This window comes from Dendroctonus ponderosae, unplaced genomic scaffold (assembly GCF_020466585.1).
Source record: "Dendroctonus ponderosae isolate FM_Combo_2020 unplaced genomic scaffold, Dpon_F_20191213v2 Dpon_F_20191213_2, whole genome shotgun sequence".
In the NCBI taxonomy this organism is placed as follows: domain Eukaryota; kingdom Metazoa; phylum Arthropoda; class Insecta; order Coleoptera; family Curculionidae; genus Dendroctonus; species Dendroctonus ponderosae.
Window position 1 is genome coordinate 4,353,125 of NW_026018165.1, and position 16,138 is coordinate 4,369,262.

A 16,138-nucleotide genomic window follows, 5' to 3' on the forward strand; every position below is an offset into this window, starting at 1 on the left:
TTAAGAACCTTCGTCAGAGTTCGTGTTCGATGTGCGCTCTCAAGAAGAAAATCACCCGATGTTTATGATTTTGTACTGAAAGGTACTGATTTTCTCATAGAGAAACGTATTTAAATCGTTTTGTGATATTTTCCTGACCAGAACTGCAAGTTTCGCAAAAAAACGCGTCTTTACAATTTAGAAACTTTCTGACATTCGGTGTCATACCGGCACCCCCATGACAACTCAATGGGATAGCTTTGACCACAAAATTAGTTCAGTAAACAAATGCAAGAGGCGCGTTGTTGGCGGGAAGAAAAATGAAACTCGCTATGTGGCTGTCGTTAATCATCACTGTAATCAGCAGCACGTCTTTATGTATGACCAGCAGTTGCCGTATAACAAGAATTTCGCTGCATTGCATTTTACTACTTGTAGAACACGGACTCGATTTTGCTAGTGATCTTGTGATTGTTTCATAGTTTGTTGTTCATACTATAAGTTGGGCTAAAAAATATAGGTAACTAGAGGAAAAGATACCACAGACTTATTTATCTATTGCTTCAGATCATGCCTTGACTTGATTATAAAAAGTGTGCATTTTTGTCGTGCGAAAATTGTATTTAGTATTATAATATTAATTAATTATAATTATAATATTTAGTAAATTTCATTTAGCAAAGTCAACCATAGATGAAGTCAACTTAGCATTTCAAGTATAATATCTGGATATTACGTTGCGCTGATATTACAACGCGTTGAAACGTGCATGACATAGAGAAAATAAAATAAAGGAAGGTTAGATCAGTTCTGTCCTTTTTCAACTTGCGGAGCAACGCGGCTGGATGTTACTTGATTTCCTATGTTACTTTAACCTAAGAATCACAGCTAAGAATCAATTTTAACCACGTTTCCGATTGATCGGTCGAGTTAAAATATTTTCATATTTCTAATACCTGTACGGTATTACCTACAAGTAATAATTGCTGTCGAGACGTGAGTATTGCATCGAAACATAGTAGAATTTTTTGTGTGAATATTACAATTGTTTGTTGATTTTTTTCTTGTGTGTCTATAATTTATATCTGCATAAAGATGAGTCCTCCTGATCGTGTTCTTTCATATAAATGTATAGCTGTAACCTGCAAAAATGCCTATTTTAAAAAGGGTAATTTTGAAAACTATGTAAATAAGCGGTTATTCAAATTCCCTGATCCAAATAAAGATTTTAATCGTCGCAGGAAATGGTTTGAAATAATGGGATTAAATTATACTGAGGTGCGACGCCACTTATTTGAGGATAAACATTTTACCGATTCATATAAATTACGTTTATCAAAAGGTGCTCTGCCCTTCCAGAAACCAAAAATTAACATTTTGCAAAATATTGAAATGTGCCACCCTAACGATACCAATTCAGTTGAAACTAGCACCTCAGCATCAACTTCTGCAATCCATCAGGTATTTTCGCGAGGTGTAAAACGCAATTTCGACGATTTGAACGAATCGTTAGAAATTGAAAATTCAAAATTAAGGGACAATAATATATTATCTCAAGTTAATGAGACTAGGGTGAAAAATCTCTCTCCACGAAAGAAAAAAAAGTATTCCTTAAATTTGAATCAAAGAAAGGTAATCAGCAGATTAAAAAAACAGTTAAAGTCACAAAACAAAATTTGAGAAATGCATATGAACTCTCAAAAACTCCTCTTTTTAACCAAATTGAGACAAAAATCGACCCTGTGGTTTCTTCCTTTTTCAATAGCTCATTTACAAATTCTGGAAAAAAGAAAAGAACTTGGACAAAAAAAGACAAAGGTCCAAAATGTTATAATTTTTTAAAAAGGTGTTTACCTCTTCCCTCTAAGCGCTCATTATCAAGGTTGTTGTCGAATGTGCCCTTTGAAACAGGAATAAATTCCGAATTTACGTCAAAGCATTCGAAAAAGATCCAAAAAATGAAGCCTATTGACAGAAATTGTATTTTAATGTTTGATGAAATGTCAGAACAGTTAACTTTCGATAAGTCCAGAAACATGATTATTGGATATGTGGATCTTGGCTACCTAGGTCGGGTTAACAAATCTGCAAATCATGCCTTAATTTTTATGGTTCATGGGCTTCATAAAAATTGGAAACATCCGGTAGCGTTTTTTTTACTAGAGGTACTGTTGAATCCAAGGCTTTACAATCCCTTATTAAAGACATTATAATTGCTTTGGAAGCTGCTGGTCTTGTCGTTCTAGCGACGGTTTGTGATCAAGGAGCTACCAATCGCAAATCGATTTCAAATTTATGCCTCGAAACCCAAAACAGAAATTATGAACCAAATCCATACTTTAAAATCAACAACCACAAAATTTTTACTCTTTTTGATCCTCCGCATTTACTGAAATCAACAAGAAATGCCCTTTTAAAATATTGTATAAATGTTAATTTTAATTAAAAAAAAGAATACCTGGATTTAAGAGGCAAAAATCGGCTTAAGATATCTGTCGCGGCGAGAACCTTAAGTCATACGGTTGCTGCATGTATGGAGCAAACCATTAGCAACCCTTGTAATAACTTGGCAGCTGATGCAATCCATACTGCAGAATTTATTCACGATATTGACTGTCTATTGGACAGCTTTAATGGTCGACTTCCTAGTCCCGAGTTAGGACAGCCGTATCGTAGGTGCTTATCGGATAAATCTGCACATAAGCCATTGTGGCTCAATTTAAAGCCGAAAGTACAGAGCTGGGAATTTATTTCTTAACTTATTTTACTTTCTTAACTTATTATACTGGGAACTTATTTTACTTTCTCTATGTTCTGTGCATCAGAGTTGTCTTCATCTATGCTGTGCATACCGGTTAGCCATCTTGCATTCTAAATACGCTGATTGGGTCAAGACTATGAAATCTTTTTTGTCATGTAGTGTTTATTTAAAATTTCAGACAATTTGAAGTCACTTCGGGGATTTGAGGACTTTGCAATGAAGGTATATGATAGTGAATTATCTTCTTGCACACACTTAACTTTGAATGATGAATGATGAATAGAAATTTCGTAGTTTTCTAACATAATTTACAGTGCCAATAACCATTACAACTAGTTCATCTGGGAGGCTGGAGTCTCAAATTCAAATTCAAGAGATTGAATTTGAAGGGCCAGAACAAACATTTTTATTTTTAAATCAACAAGACCGCCTCATATTAACATTTTTGTCTACATTTTCAATTACTACTAGAATGGCAAATTAAAGTATAAAAAAGAGGTAATGGGGATTATTTGTCTCTTGTCTTCATCTATGCACCTTACTACAATTCTAGCACGCGCTCATCTCACTCTATAATCTACACATGCACATTCAAATTATAAATTGCCGGCATAACCTAAAAATATGTTTTTATTTGCCCTCATCAGACGAGATCATCTATAAATTATATCTATTTATTTAAATTTTTTATTGATCTTCATTGATTATGAGTGCCGAAGTTGAGAATAAAAGTGATCCCATCGAAATGGATGATAAATGTGAGATGACCCAGGAGACTGTCGGAGAGATCAGCCCGGCAGATGAAGACCCATATGCATATTTAAGCAGGGACTTTTCTTCGGAAAATTTTAAAATTGAGATAAAGAACATGCCAAGGTACTATGGTATATGTGTAGGTCCATTATAGCAGTGTCTGTAACACATTTATTCAAAAACATTTTTTGCAGGAATTCCGAAAGCTTTTAAATAATACATTGAAACTAAATTCAAACAAAATCAAAACTCCTAAACGAAACAGCTCTTACGCATTTGTGTGCTTTCGCAATGAGGAAGATAGGGATAAAGCTATCAAAGTTTTAACGGAATATAAATGGAAAGGAAAGCAGCTTCACGCTATTGTAAGTATAACAACTTTATACTTTCAGCGGCCGCTATATTTCTCAATCACTAATTATACATAAAGTTATTTTATTATGATTAAACTGGAATCCTTCACTTAGATATACATGTAGCTCCTCTATTGCATAAATAGGCGTTTGGGTTTATTTTTGAGCAGGTATCGCCAATTAAAGATTAAGACCGTCGAATTCCTGAAAGGATACAAAATCCGCTCAAAATTGGCTCTAAATATTCAATTTATTGGATATGTACGTTCTCTATTATGTACTGAAATATTGAGAAGTTTCTTAGGTCGAAAGATATGCAATAAGCTAAAAAACACTCATTTGAAAACTTGAAAAATAATTTTTGCTGGAAAAAATCTAGTTTTCAAATGTATGTTTTTAAGTAAATTCTTAGCGTTCGACCTAAGCAGCTTCTCAATATCCACACACACTACAGAGAATAGAGTGTTTGTGAATGGGACGTATTCGCCGTATTTTTTATTCACTGAATATATTTAAATAAGAGAGCATTAAGCACGTCGTATGTTAAGTGATGGTTTTAAATAGTTTTGCAACTTACGCCCAACTTGATTACAATCTGTCTAATTAACTAAGAAGGAAACTGAAAAGGTCCTAATTTTTCGGTTTTGAAAGATATTCCTGGCTATGGAATGACCTAAAATTGCAGTTCGTCCGTGGAGAGCTTGTCGAGAAGCTCTTGGGTCTTTACTGGTATCTGTATCAGTCCACCATCCAGAAGCGTTTATAAAAGTGAAAGTTCACAAGTTTCGTGTTGGTTCAGAATTTGTTTTCAAGACACTATTTTTTAAAATGTCACAATTTTGTGAAAATGGATAACTGTAACATATTATACCTACGGTTTTCCCTAAAATTACTTAATTTTGAGAAGTGGAACACATTCACCATTTTGTGTATTTCTACAGGTTTTTCGTTTCGTGTATTGTTAGTTGGTTAAAAAACAACAAAAATGGTATAGGTTTTTAATTCACGCCAATGACAATTTTCTGGCGTGGAGATTAAAGGGCCAAGTCCACATTTTGTTAATCCATACTGATTAATATTTGAAGGAAGTACGCCAAATTGCAAAGCAATCGAAGAAATAGCCACCAAAATATTCGAAAACCTAAATTCATATCAGTTATATCATAAAATATACCACCGTTGTTTTTAAGATTTCGGAAAACTGCTATATGGACACGAGACATTATTTTTTCATGTAAAATCAGCCCTTAACATTTTTGCGCATCATTTCGGAACACTGTTTACGCCAACGTGTAAAGAACTCTCCATAAAAGTTGTGGAACTATATAAAAATGAAGACAAGAAAAAAAGGCAAGATTGATGGAATTAGAAATAAGAATATTTAAATTTTATCTAAATATTTATCTGATCAGAAAGCCATATGAGTACAACGTGCTTCAGGACAAATGCTAATCTTTGGGGGGTGATTCCTTGCTCACAATAAACGGAAATTTCGTATATTAAACCATTAAAAATCCATTATTAATTAATAAAAGTCTAAACAAGGACCTAATAATGTAGTAATACCAGATAAATGCAGTAAAAAACTATCGTTCCTAAATAAATCAATTTATGCATTTCCAAGTCGTCATGGAGGTTGTCCAAAAGCTCAGTTAAGAGAACAGATTTGTCGTTTTTATTTTAAAACACCATGTACAGTGTTAAATAATATACATAGAAATAAAGCATATTGATTGACTAAACATAAGCTCAAATATTTCAGTATGCTAAGCCAAGTGCTGATCCATTGGTCAAAAAACGAAAAAAAGAATTTGACGATAATAATGCGTCGAAGAAACAAAAAAATTATAATTTACCAGTGAATGATCAAATCAAATTGTCTACAATTCCCTTGGTTGATACTGAATATGAAAAACAGGTAGGTTATTAAATTTGTTTGTTATAAAAATAGTTTTAATTTACCTAAAATGTTCAATGTGTTTAGTTAAGTTTGAAACAAGAAGAAATTGCATCTATTCTATGCAATTTAGGTAAGGATCTTGCTAGTGCTAATTTGGAAATTCAGAGTTACATTGAAAAACAACAGGAAAAATATAATGGACTACCTTGCGAATTAATGGATATTAGATTCTCCAATGAAATAAATGGGTAAAAGAGTATTTTATCCAAAAGCCAATTTTATATACTGATTTTTGTAGCTATCGCAATAAATGTGAATTTACAATCGGAATTAATCAAGAAAATCAATTACCCACAGTAGGATTCAGAATTTGCGCATATGTAAATGGCACTACTGCTATTGGCCCTGTGGAACATTTAGATCACATACCTGACTCTATGAAATTAGCTGTAAAGGTAAATCACGAATTATTGATTTCGCTACTTAAAACCAGTTAATGTTTTTTTAAATCAATGTGCAGGTTTTTGAAGAGTTTGTTCGTTCCTCGGACTTGGAAGTTTTCAACGCAGAATTTCAAACTGGTCATTTAAAACAATTCAGTGTCCGAACAGCTCCTGAACAGCTAATGGTTATTGTGGGTATACATCCTCAAAAACTACCCAGCGAGAAAATTGCGGAATTCAAAGAGAAGTTGATAGAATTTTTTTCCAAAGGCCCTGGCAAAGATGCTAAAGTAACATCTTTATACTATGAGGAGATCGTCAAAAGGTGATTAAAAATCTAGCGCATCTTTATATTACTTAAATTAAACATTTAACAAATTCGTTGCAGAGGTCCTGGCGAATCCCGTATCCCAGCTACTTTCCTATGGGGCGAAACGCATAACTTCGAAACAATAATGGGTTTAAAATTTCGAATATCTCCCGAAGCTTTCTTTCAAGTGAATACGAAAGCGGCTGAAGTTTTATATCAGTCAGCTATTGAATTGGCTGAACCGACCGAAAACTCTACTATGATCGATGTTTGTTGCGGCACAGGAACTATTGGGCTTAGTTTCGCAAAGGTACGGTATACATTCCGAGATCCGATATACTCAAAAAATGTAAATTTGCAGTCTAAGAACATGGGCTTTTAGTTATGAGACTAGTTATATTTCATATGTTTCTTTAGAGTATATTTGCTGGTTTAGAGGAAATCGGAGTATATTTTTGCTCGAAAATGAATGCTGGGTGAAGCTGGCAAATATTTGTCAAGAGACTAAGAATACTTTTCATTCAACGCACCCAGTTCGCTTAAGAAATGAGCCATTCTGTATGTAAAATGTTTTTTGTATTTTGCTTTTAATATAACAAAATTGTAATTAGGCTGTCGTTAATCAAAACGTTTTGAATAAAAACCACGTTTCAATATGCAACACCGATTTGCGATAATAAAAATGTTGCTTTTTACAAATTTTCTACATAATTAATTATGTATGATTTTATTAGTAATTGATTTAATTAATATAATTTATTATTGTATGTCAAAGCATCCTAGATTTGATGTCCCACAGTTAAATTTGCCTTGTTAAAAATGGGCTTTGTTGAAAATTGCATATTTAAATGTGGTTTTTAGTTCGATTAACTTTTTAGAATAACAAAATTTCGATACAGTCAAAAATAAAAGTTCTTTACTATATGGCAAAATTCATATTTTTTAATAAACCTTCGCCATACACGCCTGCAAAAAAATTAATATTTGCATTGCATTGCATTTTAGATTTTAGACCATGCAGAACTTTTTTGTTATAGAATAAGAAAAAAGTTCTTCATATATATAGTTCCAACTTGCGGAGACAAACTGTAACTGAATTTATAGCAAAGGTTATTTTACAGCATTGTGGTCAAATATTGGGCTTGGAAATTGTTCCGCAAGCAATTGTAGATGCCAAAGAAAATACAATCATTAATAATATTACAAATAGCGATTTTTTTGTGGGGAAAGCTGAAGATATCTTGGGCTCCGTTTGTTACAATTCAAAGTTTGAAGATGTGTTTGCCGTTGTAGATCCCCCTAGAGCCGGATTACGTAAGTATATATACTGATTATTGGCTTTTTAAAAACATTTGCATTATAATGGAAAGTTGCTGCAAATTAACAACAAGGATATTAAGCTTATTTGAATGTGTTATTTGCCGTAGAACTCGAGCGCCTGTAAAGCGGTACATAATATTTGTTTTTTTACGTTTATATATCTCCTTGGTTTTCCCTCAATATGCATATTTTAACATTGTAAATGTTGTTTGACCATTAACATTGACAATTTTATCATGGTTACTTTATTACAGACCAAAAAGCCGTTCAGCAGCTTCGAAAAATAAAAAAAATTAACCGACTAATCTACATTTCATGCAACCCAAAAATGGCATCGAAGAATTTCGTAGATTTGGGGCGTCGCGAGACGAAATATTTACAAGGAGAGTGTTTTGTACCTGTTAAAGCAGTAGCAGTCGATTTATTTCCTCATACGAATCATTGTGAGTTAGCAATATTGTTCAAGAGGTGGGATTTGGTCAAAAAGGAATTGCCTACTATTGATTAACTAACTTGCCGTTAAGACAATAGATTTGTTCCACAATGTGTGTTGACAAAGGTTCCCATATTTTTGAAATAATTAAATGAGACGTAATTAAATTATGTATTAGATTGGTAACTAATCTACACATGTTTTGTTGATATATAACAGTCTTGAGACATGATGGTGTGTGAATTGTATAATTATCATAGACATACAATAACACCCTGAATCATTAAATAGTAATCACATTTAATAAATACGCTATAATATTAAGGTTTTGCACTGGATAATTTAAGTAATATAACATCTTCTGGATAAAGTAACTGCAATTAATTTAAATAAATGCAGAGGTTACTTTCATGTAAAAGCAGGAAACATTTTTTTTGGTGTATTTAATTACCGAAGTAATTTGTACTGTTTAGTTAAATCTTGCTTAATAGATACTTGTTGGACAAAAAAAAAACAAAGTAAATTTTAAAGAATTGCACTAGTGTAATAAATAAATATTTCTGGAATTTACTAGGATTTTAGCATTAAAACTTTAAAACTAGCAAAATAAGATAGGTCTTACTATTAAAGCATTAAAGCATATTATGTGACCGGGATATTTATACTCTTTGAATTTCAAAGAGTTTCACGTCGGTGTCGTACCAAATTGGTGGATCCATGTTTCTGAAAAAAATTAACAACACTAGTTAAAAGTTAATACTTTGATCCCTATACAAATTATTTATATTATCAGGTTACCGCTGCAGAGGTTATTGGCTCTAAAAGTTAATACTATGATCCACATACAAATTATTCGTATTATCACCTATATTGACAGGTTACCGCTGCCATTTATGGTTATTGGCCCAATTTGTTTTTGTCTAAATAACTTTCGTTTTGCTAATGCTCGATGTTATCTATATCTAAATTAACTATTGTTTGGATAAACATAAAACTATATAACTGTTTCAAGATCTATAAATAGTTCTCAATAAAATCTCACATTACCTGAGATAAATGACACCCCACATGTAAGTCCTGAACCAAGTTGTAGTACCAGAATTAGCTTGATATTTTCTAATCAGAATAGGATGGGGCACCGGCAACAGACCTACTAAAGTTCCATGCTGGAGGAATTTTAAAATTTCACTTTCATCAGTTAGTCCCCTAGAAATATAAAGAAAGCAATAGATTAAATATTTATCGAATTGCCAGAATCGAATTCAACGTACTTATCGATGCAGATCTTTTCAACCTGGGGCACTAATACCTGTAAAAGTCTCATGATGGTTTGAAGGGGCAATTTACTCTTCCAGGAATGTACCCATTCGCCTGTAGGAATCCATTGACCACTAGGATGCTCATTTGACGAAGATACTCTCAAGCTGTTTCTCTAAATTGTTTAAAGTATGTTTTTAATTGGATAAATCAAAACGAAGTTGTTACTTATTTCCTAGAAAGAGACACATTTTGAAATAACTCACCGTATTAACAGATCTGGAAAAATTAGTCGGCGTATCTGGAATATCTGGCATTGTTTTTTTGCCATCGGGTGATTTGTTCTATGATGTATTAAGAAAAAAATGCAATTTTTTAAATTAGATTTAAAAGGTACGCGTTTAGATAACATTTTTATCAGAATATACCTCAACAGAACCGTTTCCTATTGAAACAGCGGTAGCAGTGCAACTATTTAAAGTTACAGCTGCCATTCCATTGGTCAATGGCTGCTCTGAAGGGGATGTGGCTGGATGAGCTGATTCTCGTTCAGTCATCTGCGCAATCTGGGGTGTATCTGGCAGAGTAGCCTTAAGGTAAATATTAAGACTGATTTATTATTCATTTATTCGATAGGTTTGCGTAACATTCTTAACTTACGTTCAGTGTTCCTGGTTCTGCAGGCAAAGCAGGGCGAGAGCCTTCCATGACAATTTCCGACACATTTTCACTGCTAATTGAAGTACGCAGTTTCGCATATTTGGTTTTCCTGTTGATTGATTTAGCTATGGTTCCATAGTCGCTTGGTAGGTTGGCTAAACTATGAAATACCTACAATATGTTATGTTCACTTTATGCAGTTTGGTAATCGTTTAACCTGCTTACTTGTCTTTTTCTTATAATGGTGTAAACTAAGTTAGAATTTCCGTCAAACTGGTACTGGATGATATTGTTGAAAATTTCCAGTAGAAAAAATACCAAATGGTGATTTTGTGGCGACGAGAATAAGAACCAGGGGGTACTAAAAGCCTCCAAAAGATGCAATAATTTAGTGCTCGCCACCATGGAGAGCGTCTTTAAGTAAGGAGATACTGAAAACAAACGACTAAATAAATAAGTTTGACTTTAAACTACACTGTCCAGCTGCGTACCATTGACTAGAATCGTTAATAAGCAATCAAAGAGAGGTTGCAGTCTTTGATGACCAGTGGTGATTATTTTATGGAAAACAATTACAAGCAGATCGGCGTGCGTTCCTGTAAATACTGGAATATCCATAGGAACTGTAGCAGTGTAGGGTTTATTCAATCGCACACCTAAGTTTCGTTCTCCCGAGAGGAGCAGTAATATAAACACACCAATATGCATTAAACCAACTCGTGCTGAAATTACGATGCAAAATTATGAATAGATTTAGTTAATGGAAAAATGATTTTTACATAAAAAAATTGAAATTAATAAATATGGTTCTTTTGAGGTATGTACTTACATTGGTCCGCTCTAGAGTCGTTAAGATGATACAGAATCGGTACCAAAATGTCTAATACATCACTACTTTTCAAGACAAAATACAGGAATTTCTAAAATTTAATTCACTCATTATTGTCTTGATCCTTCGTTAGCCTGCGGTTATTACCTTATTATAATCGCACATTTTCCAGAAAAACACCAACTGCTCCTGATGAAAATGTACTTTCTTAGTAGAATTTGGTAGGTACGTTTGCACTAAAGGATTATTCAATAACCTTGTCACTCCACATAAAATGAAATGAAAATCTTCATCTCGGTGGATCCGCGAGAGATAGTTTATAAACAAATTGTCTGGAATTGTGGCCTATAAATGAACGGATTAGCAAAATTACACCAACCAAACATGGTAGGATTTTTACATCTTCTGATTCGGCAGGAGTCGAAGAACTGGTGTCATGATCTAAAGTTACAATTAGAATTTGCAGCGCAGCTTCTACTAAGGGCTCCAAAGAGTCATTAAACAGCAAGTGATTGTACGGAACTCCTAAACCAACTGGATCGTATGCACACACAGTGTTTAGAAGAGAAGTGAACATCGGTAATGCATGCCGATTTTCAGCAGATGTTAAATGCCTGAAGAAAAACGACTATTTTGAATAATTACAAAAATGTTTTTCAAATATAAAAAGTAATATACATTAGAAAGTAAATACATATTATATTAAAGGCAACCATAACGCCTTTTTATATTAGAACGAAAAAATAGACAATCCGACTCTTTCACTGCTTTTTCGAATAGAGTTAAAATGCAGAATTATTCAGTTCGAAACTGCAGTGATAGATGAATTTTTCATTCTTTAGACGAAGAATGAAAACGCGTTATGGTTACCTTCAATAATGCATATTTATTGTCTATGGCACAGCATTTTAATATTTGAAAAGAAAACATTTACAAACAATGTACAAGAATACAAAAAAAGTTACTTTATTATAAAGTTTTATAACTCGAACTTCCTCGAACTCGAATTCTACTTTAGCCCACTGTCCAAATGAGTCTGTTTAATTGGTGTAAGATAGCTGAACAATGCTAATAAACATATCTGCCGAAAACAACTTTTGGGCAGATGCACTTAACTTGATAAGTGAATAACCGATAATGAACACTTCCGATAAACAGTATTTATTAAAATTTTCTCTCACACGCATTGATTTGATATCGTCCCTGAACGAAAATAGTTATTATCATACTTACATTATCCACTTATTCGGGTTTGACGCAATATCTGTGGGTGGTTGATACATAGTTTCGCTAAAACAGGTCAATAGCAGTTTCAGCAATTCCGTTCTATTCGAATCATAGATGTGATTTCGAGGAGGCGAGTGGGCGAAACCAACACCAGCTTCCCAAATATATTCGCAACTGTCTATCAATGATAAATCTTCCGCTTTATCCTGCGCAAAAAAATATTTTTTCAATGATTTTCTCACATAGACATTGATTGTATGCACTTTCTGATATACTTACTGGTCCAGTTTTACGCCCAGCAGCTACAGTGAAATCGGGACAAAACAGCAGATCCTACAACATTCAGAAATAATGCCATTGCATCAACTAGTTCTTTATAATAATTTACACATATTGCATTAAGCAGGGATTGTGCCAGAGGCACTGCTTCCTGTTCATCTTCCTCATTTTTGCTTGGCAGTGATGACCAAAAAAACCCTTTCCATTCTGAGTCTTCAAACATGTACGGTAAAATCCTGGTCAATATTCTGGTGCAGTTGAGGACTTAAAACACACAATATTGATTGGGTATTTAAATATGGGGGAGAAACAACCTGTTTGTTGTTCCCTATGTGTTCTGCAGCTGTTATCAACTGCCTTGACGAGTTTCTCAACAGCTTTATAACATAAGGTGGCCAGATTTTCAGGGGCATCCTCTCGTAACTGTCTAATCTCTGTTGCAGGAACAAGAGTGAAAATGTCTTGGACGTTGGAAACATTTTCTGACCAAAACTGTTCCCAGAATGTGTCATCATTTGGATCAATTGGCTAAAACGAGACGAAGATCACTTAAATACCACTATTAATAAGAAGCCCAAATGTAAGTAAAACTTTGCCACATATCCGAAAATAATCCATACTTATTATCAGGATACTTCTTGTGCATATGTTGGAATGAATTGCTTTCGTATGAAAGTAAATGATTTTTTAAAATACACAGTGATAGAAGCAGTACCTCTGCCTTCGAAGTTAACTGCACTACGGCTCGGCGAAAATTCAATTTTGTATCTACATTACCCATTTTTTAACTTTAAATTCAGTATTATTTGTTGATGTTGACACCGTCCTTTTCCATTCGTCACTACTATTTGAGTGGGATTTTTACTGTCAGAAATAAAACAAATATTATTAGGTACGTTCCGAGTTTATCTGAAACTGCTCCTGGGTCAGAAAAACAACATTATTGTATTGGCAACACTGATCTATGCCTGTTGCTTCGATTACTTTTTAGGTTAGGGCAGTTTTGGTAATTCACCCAGATTTTATACTCGAATTTAAAAACTTTTTGAATAAGTCTACATATAAATATATCTGTATTATGAGCATTGACAATTCCTTGGCGCGGCTAACAATAGCCGATAATTTACCAAATGAGAATGTGTTTAAGGTACTACTCAAGAGTTCAGTGATTTAATGCCGTTAGCTGCTATTTAAATTGAATAATTCTTGCAGAACCCCTCTAAGTTACCCATAAATGAAATACATATGGAACGCTCTTGGCGAGAGTTGAAGAGAAACCTTTCCACCGGCTTTGTAAGTTATGTTACTTAATTGCTTCTACATTACAACATATTGGTCAACTTTCAGGACTGGGAAGACAGGTCGGAAAAAGATCTAGAACAATCGTGCTTCGAACTAAAAAAAGAAATTATTCCTGCGTTGGACAAGAGATGGTTGCTAAAACTGTCTTTCCACAAATTTGCACCAGTTTGCATACCGCAGCAGGATGGTGAAAACACAGCCTTTTTAGCTGAAAATACTTTATTTATTGATTCGCTTGATTATTTGCTGACTTGTGATTATCACCATTTCTGGTGCTGTATCCTGTTCGAAGAATCAGCAACTACTGCGATAAGAAGTTTTCTTTTGAAACCAGTTCTACCATTCGAAGCGAATTACCTAGAGGGTGAATATATGGAAGTGTACAAAACAGTATTTAACAAGTTTTTGTTGGTCTACAAGAAACTGTTAACATTTAAGCAGAGTGAGGTATGTATAATTATTGTGTAAAACTGTTAACTTGAGGCTTACGCCAAATCATATAATCGAATTAACTAAACCGTAGAAAGTTTAGTAAATACAGGGTGTCCCACCGGGAACCGCCGCGATCGATATCTGACAAACTATAATTAGCAGAAATTTGAACAGTGTGTCGAAGTCATTGGGGTCAAGCGATCTAAAATATTTTCAAGATGGCCACACTTCCGGTTATACCGGAAGTAAGTATCAACTTGCTTACTTTAAATGAAACACCCTATATATTATTACATTTTTAAATTCGACTCCAAATTCTAAATATATTTACTTTAGGACTTACTTTAATGGAATTTTGACAATATTTTGAAAACTGTTAACAAAATGTTAAAAAAATAAGTTTCAAAATACAGTTGAGAAAATCGACCAAAATCAATTTTTTCGAATGGCAGCCCCCATTTTTGATAATTTTGTCTTATTCAGAATTAAAAATAAGTGTAAGGTTGGTTATTCCAAAAATGTTTAGTTTCAAAATTTTAATGTTTTTATAAGGTTATTTTGCGGCCTATCTTACTTTACATTCTGTCACTCTTAGTTGCCATTTTTATTACAATCAAATGCCAAAGGAATGCTGACAGCTGTCAGTTACCCTTTGAAAATTAATAATCATGACCAAACGCTTAAATAATACAAAAAAACAGCCTTCGTGCTGTGCTGTTAAACAAATTATAGAAAATTTCAGGAATTTCGAATACGAAACAACAGTGCATGTTCAATTTATAAGTGCAACCATAAAAATTAGACCCCAAGATTTGAAAAAAAAACTGGTTTTTGTTCTTGAGATAATAATAATTAATAATACAATTATAATAATAAACGGTTCTTCATATAACTTTATCGAATTCTTCATAACTATTAAAGAAGTTTAAATAATCTTCGTTTGTATAATTTAAACGTCCGGGCATGATTATTAATTATTTCCAAAGGTAACTGACAGTTGTCAGCATTCTTTTGGCATTTGATTGAATTAAAAATGGTCACTTTCGTCATGGCAGGATTTAAAATGAGATGAAGGAAACAGCAATATTAAAACATTAAATTGACAATATTTCGAAAACTAAACAATTTTGGAATAGACAACTTTACACAAACGTACTCTTATTTTTAATACTAAATAAGATAAAATTATAAAAAATGGGGGTTTCCATTTGAAAAAATTGATTTAGGGCGATTTTCTCATCGTCATTTTGAAACTTACTTTTTAAACACTTTGTATTGATAGTTATAAAAATTTTGTTTATTTCGAAATTCCTTTAAAGTAAGTTCTTAAGTGGCTGCAACTGGAATTGTTTACATAAAATTTCAAATATATCAAAACATCAGGCTATGAAGGCTTTCACGGCCGGTCAAATCACATTTAGAAATGTTTTCTGGGCTTTGAAGCCCTGGTCCACCGGAAAAACCAACGGAAGGCTGTCCCACACGGTGTACAGAAAACCGACACATACGACCGGTACCTGCACAGTGGATCAAACCATCATCCCAGTCAAAAGAGAGGAGTCATTAAAACCTTCACCGAAAGAGCCAGAAGAATTTGCGAACCTGCTGAGTTAGAAAGAGAATTGAAACACCTAGAAAGGGCCTTTGGTTGGAATGGATACAACAAGAACGAGGTCAATAGAGCAATTCGACCAAGAAACAGTGGAGATCGTCCGGAGAAAACAGATGCGCATGATGAGCGTAAGAGTTGGGCTTGCCTCCCGTAGATACATGGAGTCACGGACAGGATCGGCAGGATATTGGAGACACAAAGTCAAAACAGTTTTTAAACCAACTCGAACAATCCAACAGACTTTGAGATCGGCCAAGGACAAACGGGATCCTTTATCAGCACCAGGAG

General features: G+C 33.7%; 3 protein-coding genes across 8 annotated transcripts in view; 2 read left to right on the forward strand and 1 right to left on the reverse strand.

Annotated features, from left to right (window-relative positions):
* Nucleotides 1–249: 249 nt before the first annotated feature.
* LOC109538275 (tRNA (uracil-5-)-methyltransferase homolog A) lies at nucleotides 250–8,902 on the forward strand. Of its 5 annotated transcripts, none has more exons than XM_048663885.1 (10): nucleotides 250–499; nucleotides 2,919–3,632; nucleotides 3,688–3,858; nucleotides 5,609–5,764; nucleotides 5,831–5,994; nucleotides 6,045–6,201; nucleotides 6,267–6,514; nucleotides 6,578–6,809; nucleotides 7,621–7,813; nucleotides 8,074–8,902. In XM_048663885.1, exons 2-10 carry the CDS (start codon nucleotides 3,447–3,449, stop codon nucleotides 8,325–8,327), a joined length of 1,761 nt encoding a protein of 586 aa, XP_048519842.1. In that variant the 5' UTR covers nucleotides 250–499; nucleotides 2,919–3,446; the 3' UTR covers nucleotides 8,328–8,902. The 5 variants fall into 5 exon arrangements, with proteins under 5 accessions (XP_048519842.1, XP_048519840.1, XP_048519843.1 ...); XM_048663883.1 differs by having other exon boundaries at nucleotides 3,434–3,632; XM_048663886.1 differs by lacking the exon at nucleotides 250–499 and adding an exon at nucleotides 679–975 and having other exon boundaries at nucleotides 3,434–3,632.
* Nucleotides 8,410–13,378, reverse strand: LOC109538272 (protein HID1). Its single transcript, XM_019905437.2, has 16 exons — nucleotides 13,220–13,378; nucleotides 12,819–13,032; nucleotides 12,614–12,768; nucleotides 12,505–12,558; nucleotides 12,232–12,431; nucleotides 11,399–11,612; nucleotides 11,146–11,343; nucleotides 10,999–11,089; nucleotides 10,661–10,891; nucleotides 10,395–10,600; nucleotides 10,170–10,340; nucleotides 9,938–10,099; nucleotides 9,776–9,853; nucleotides 9,524–9,684; nucleotides 9,300–9,458; nucleotides 8,410–8,975 (listed from the first exon to the last, which is right to left on the reverse strand). The coding sequence occupies exons 1-16, from the start codon at nucleotides 13,283–13,285 to the stop codon at nucleotides 8,912–8,914; spliced, it is 2,424 nt and encodes an 807-aa protein (XP_019760996.1). The 5' UTR covers nucleotides 13,286–13,378; the 3' UTR covers nucleotides 8,410–8,911.
* Nucleotides 13,001–16,138, forward strand: part of LOC109538274 (activating signal cointegrator 1 complex subunit 2) — a 7,374-nt gene continuing 4,236 nt past the window's right edge. Inside the window, exons 1-3 of one of the 2 annotated variants that reach the window (XM_019905439.2) lie at nucleotides 13,001–13,084; nucleotides 13,717–13,797; nucleotides 13,852–14,253. In XM_019905439.2, the coding sequence (XP_019760998.1) occupies nucleotides 13,750–13,797; nucleotides 13,852–14,253 (450 nt within the window). In that variant the 5' untranslated portion in view covers nucleotides 13,001–13,084; nucleotides 13,717–13,749. Of the gene's footprint in view, nucleotides 13,085–13,442; nucleotides 13,652–13,716; nucleotides 13,798–13,851; nucleotides 14,254–16,138 lie in introns of those variants that run through there. The other variant, XM_019905438.2, reaches the window with a different exon arrangement.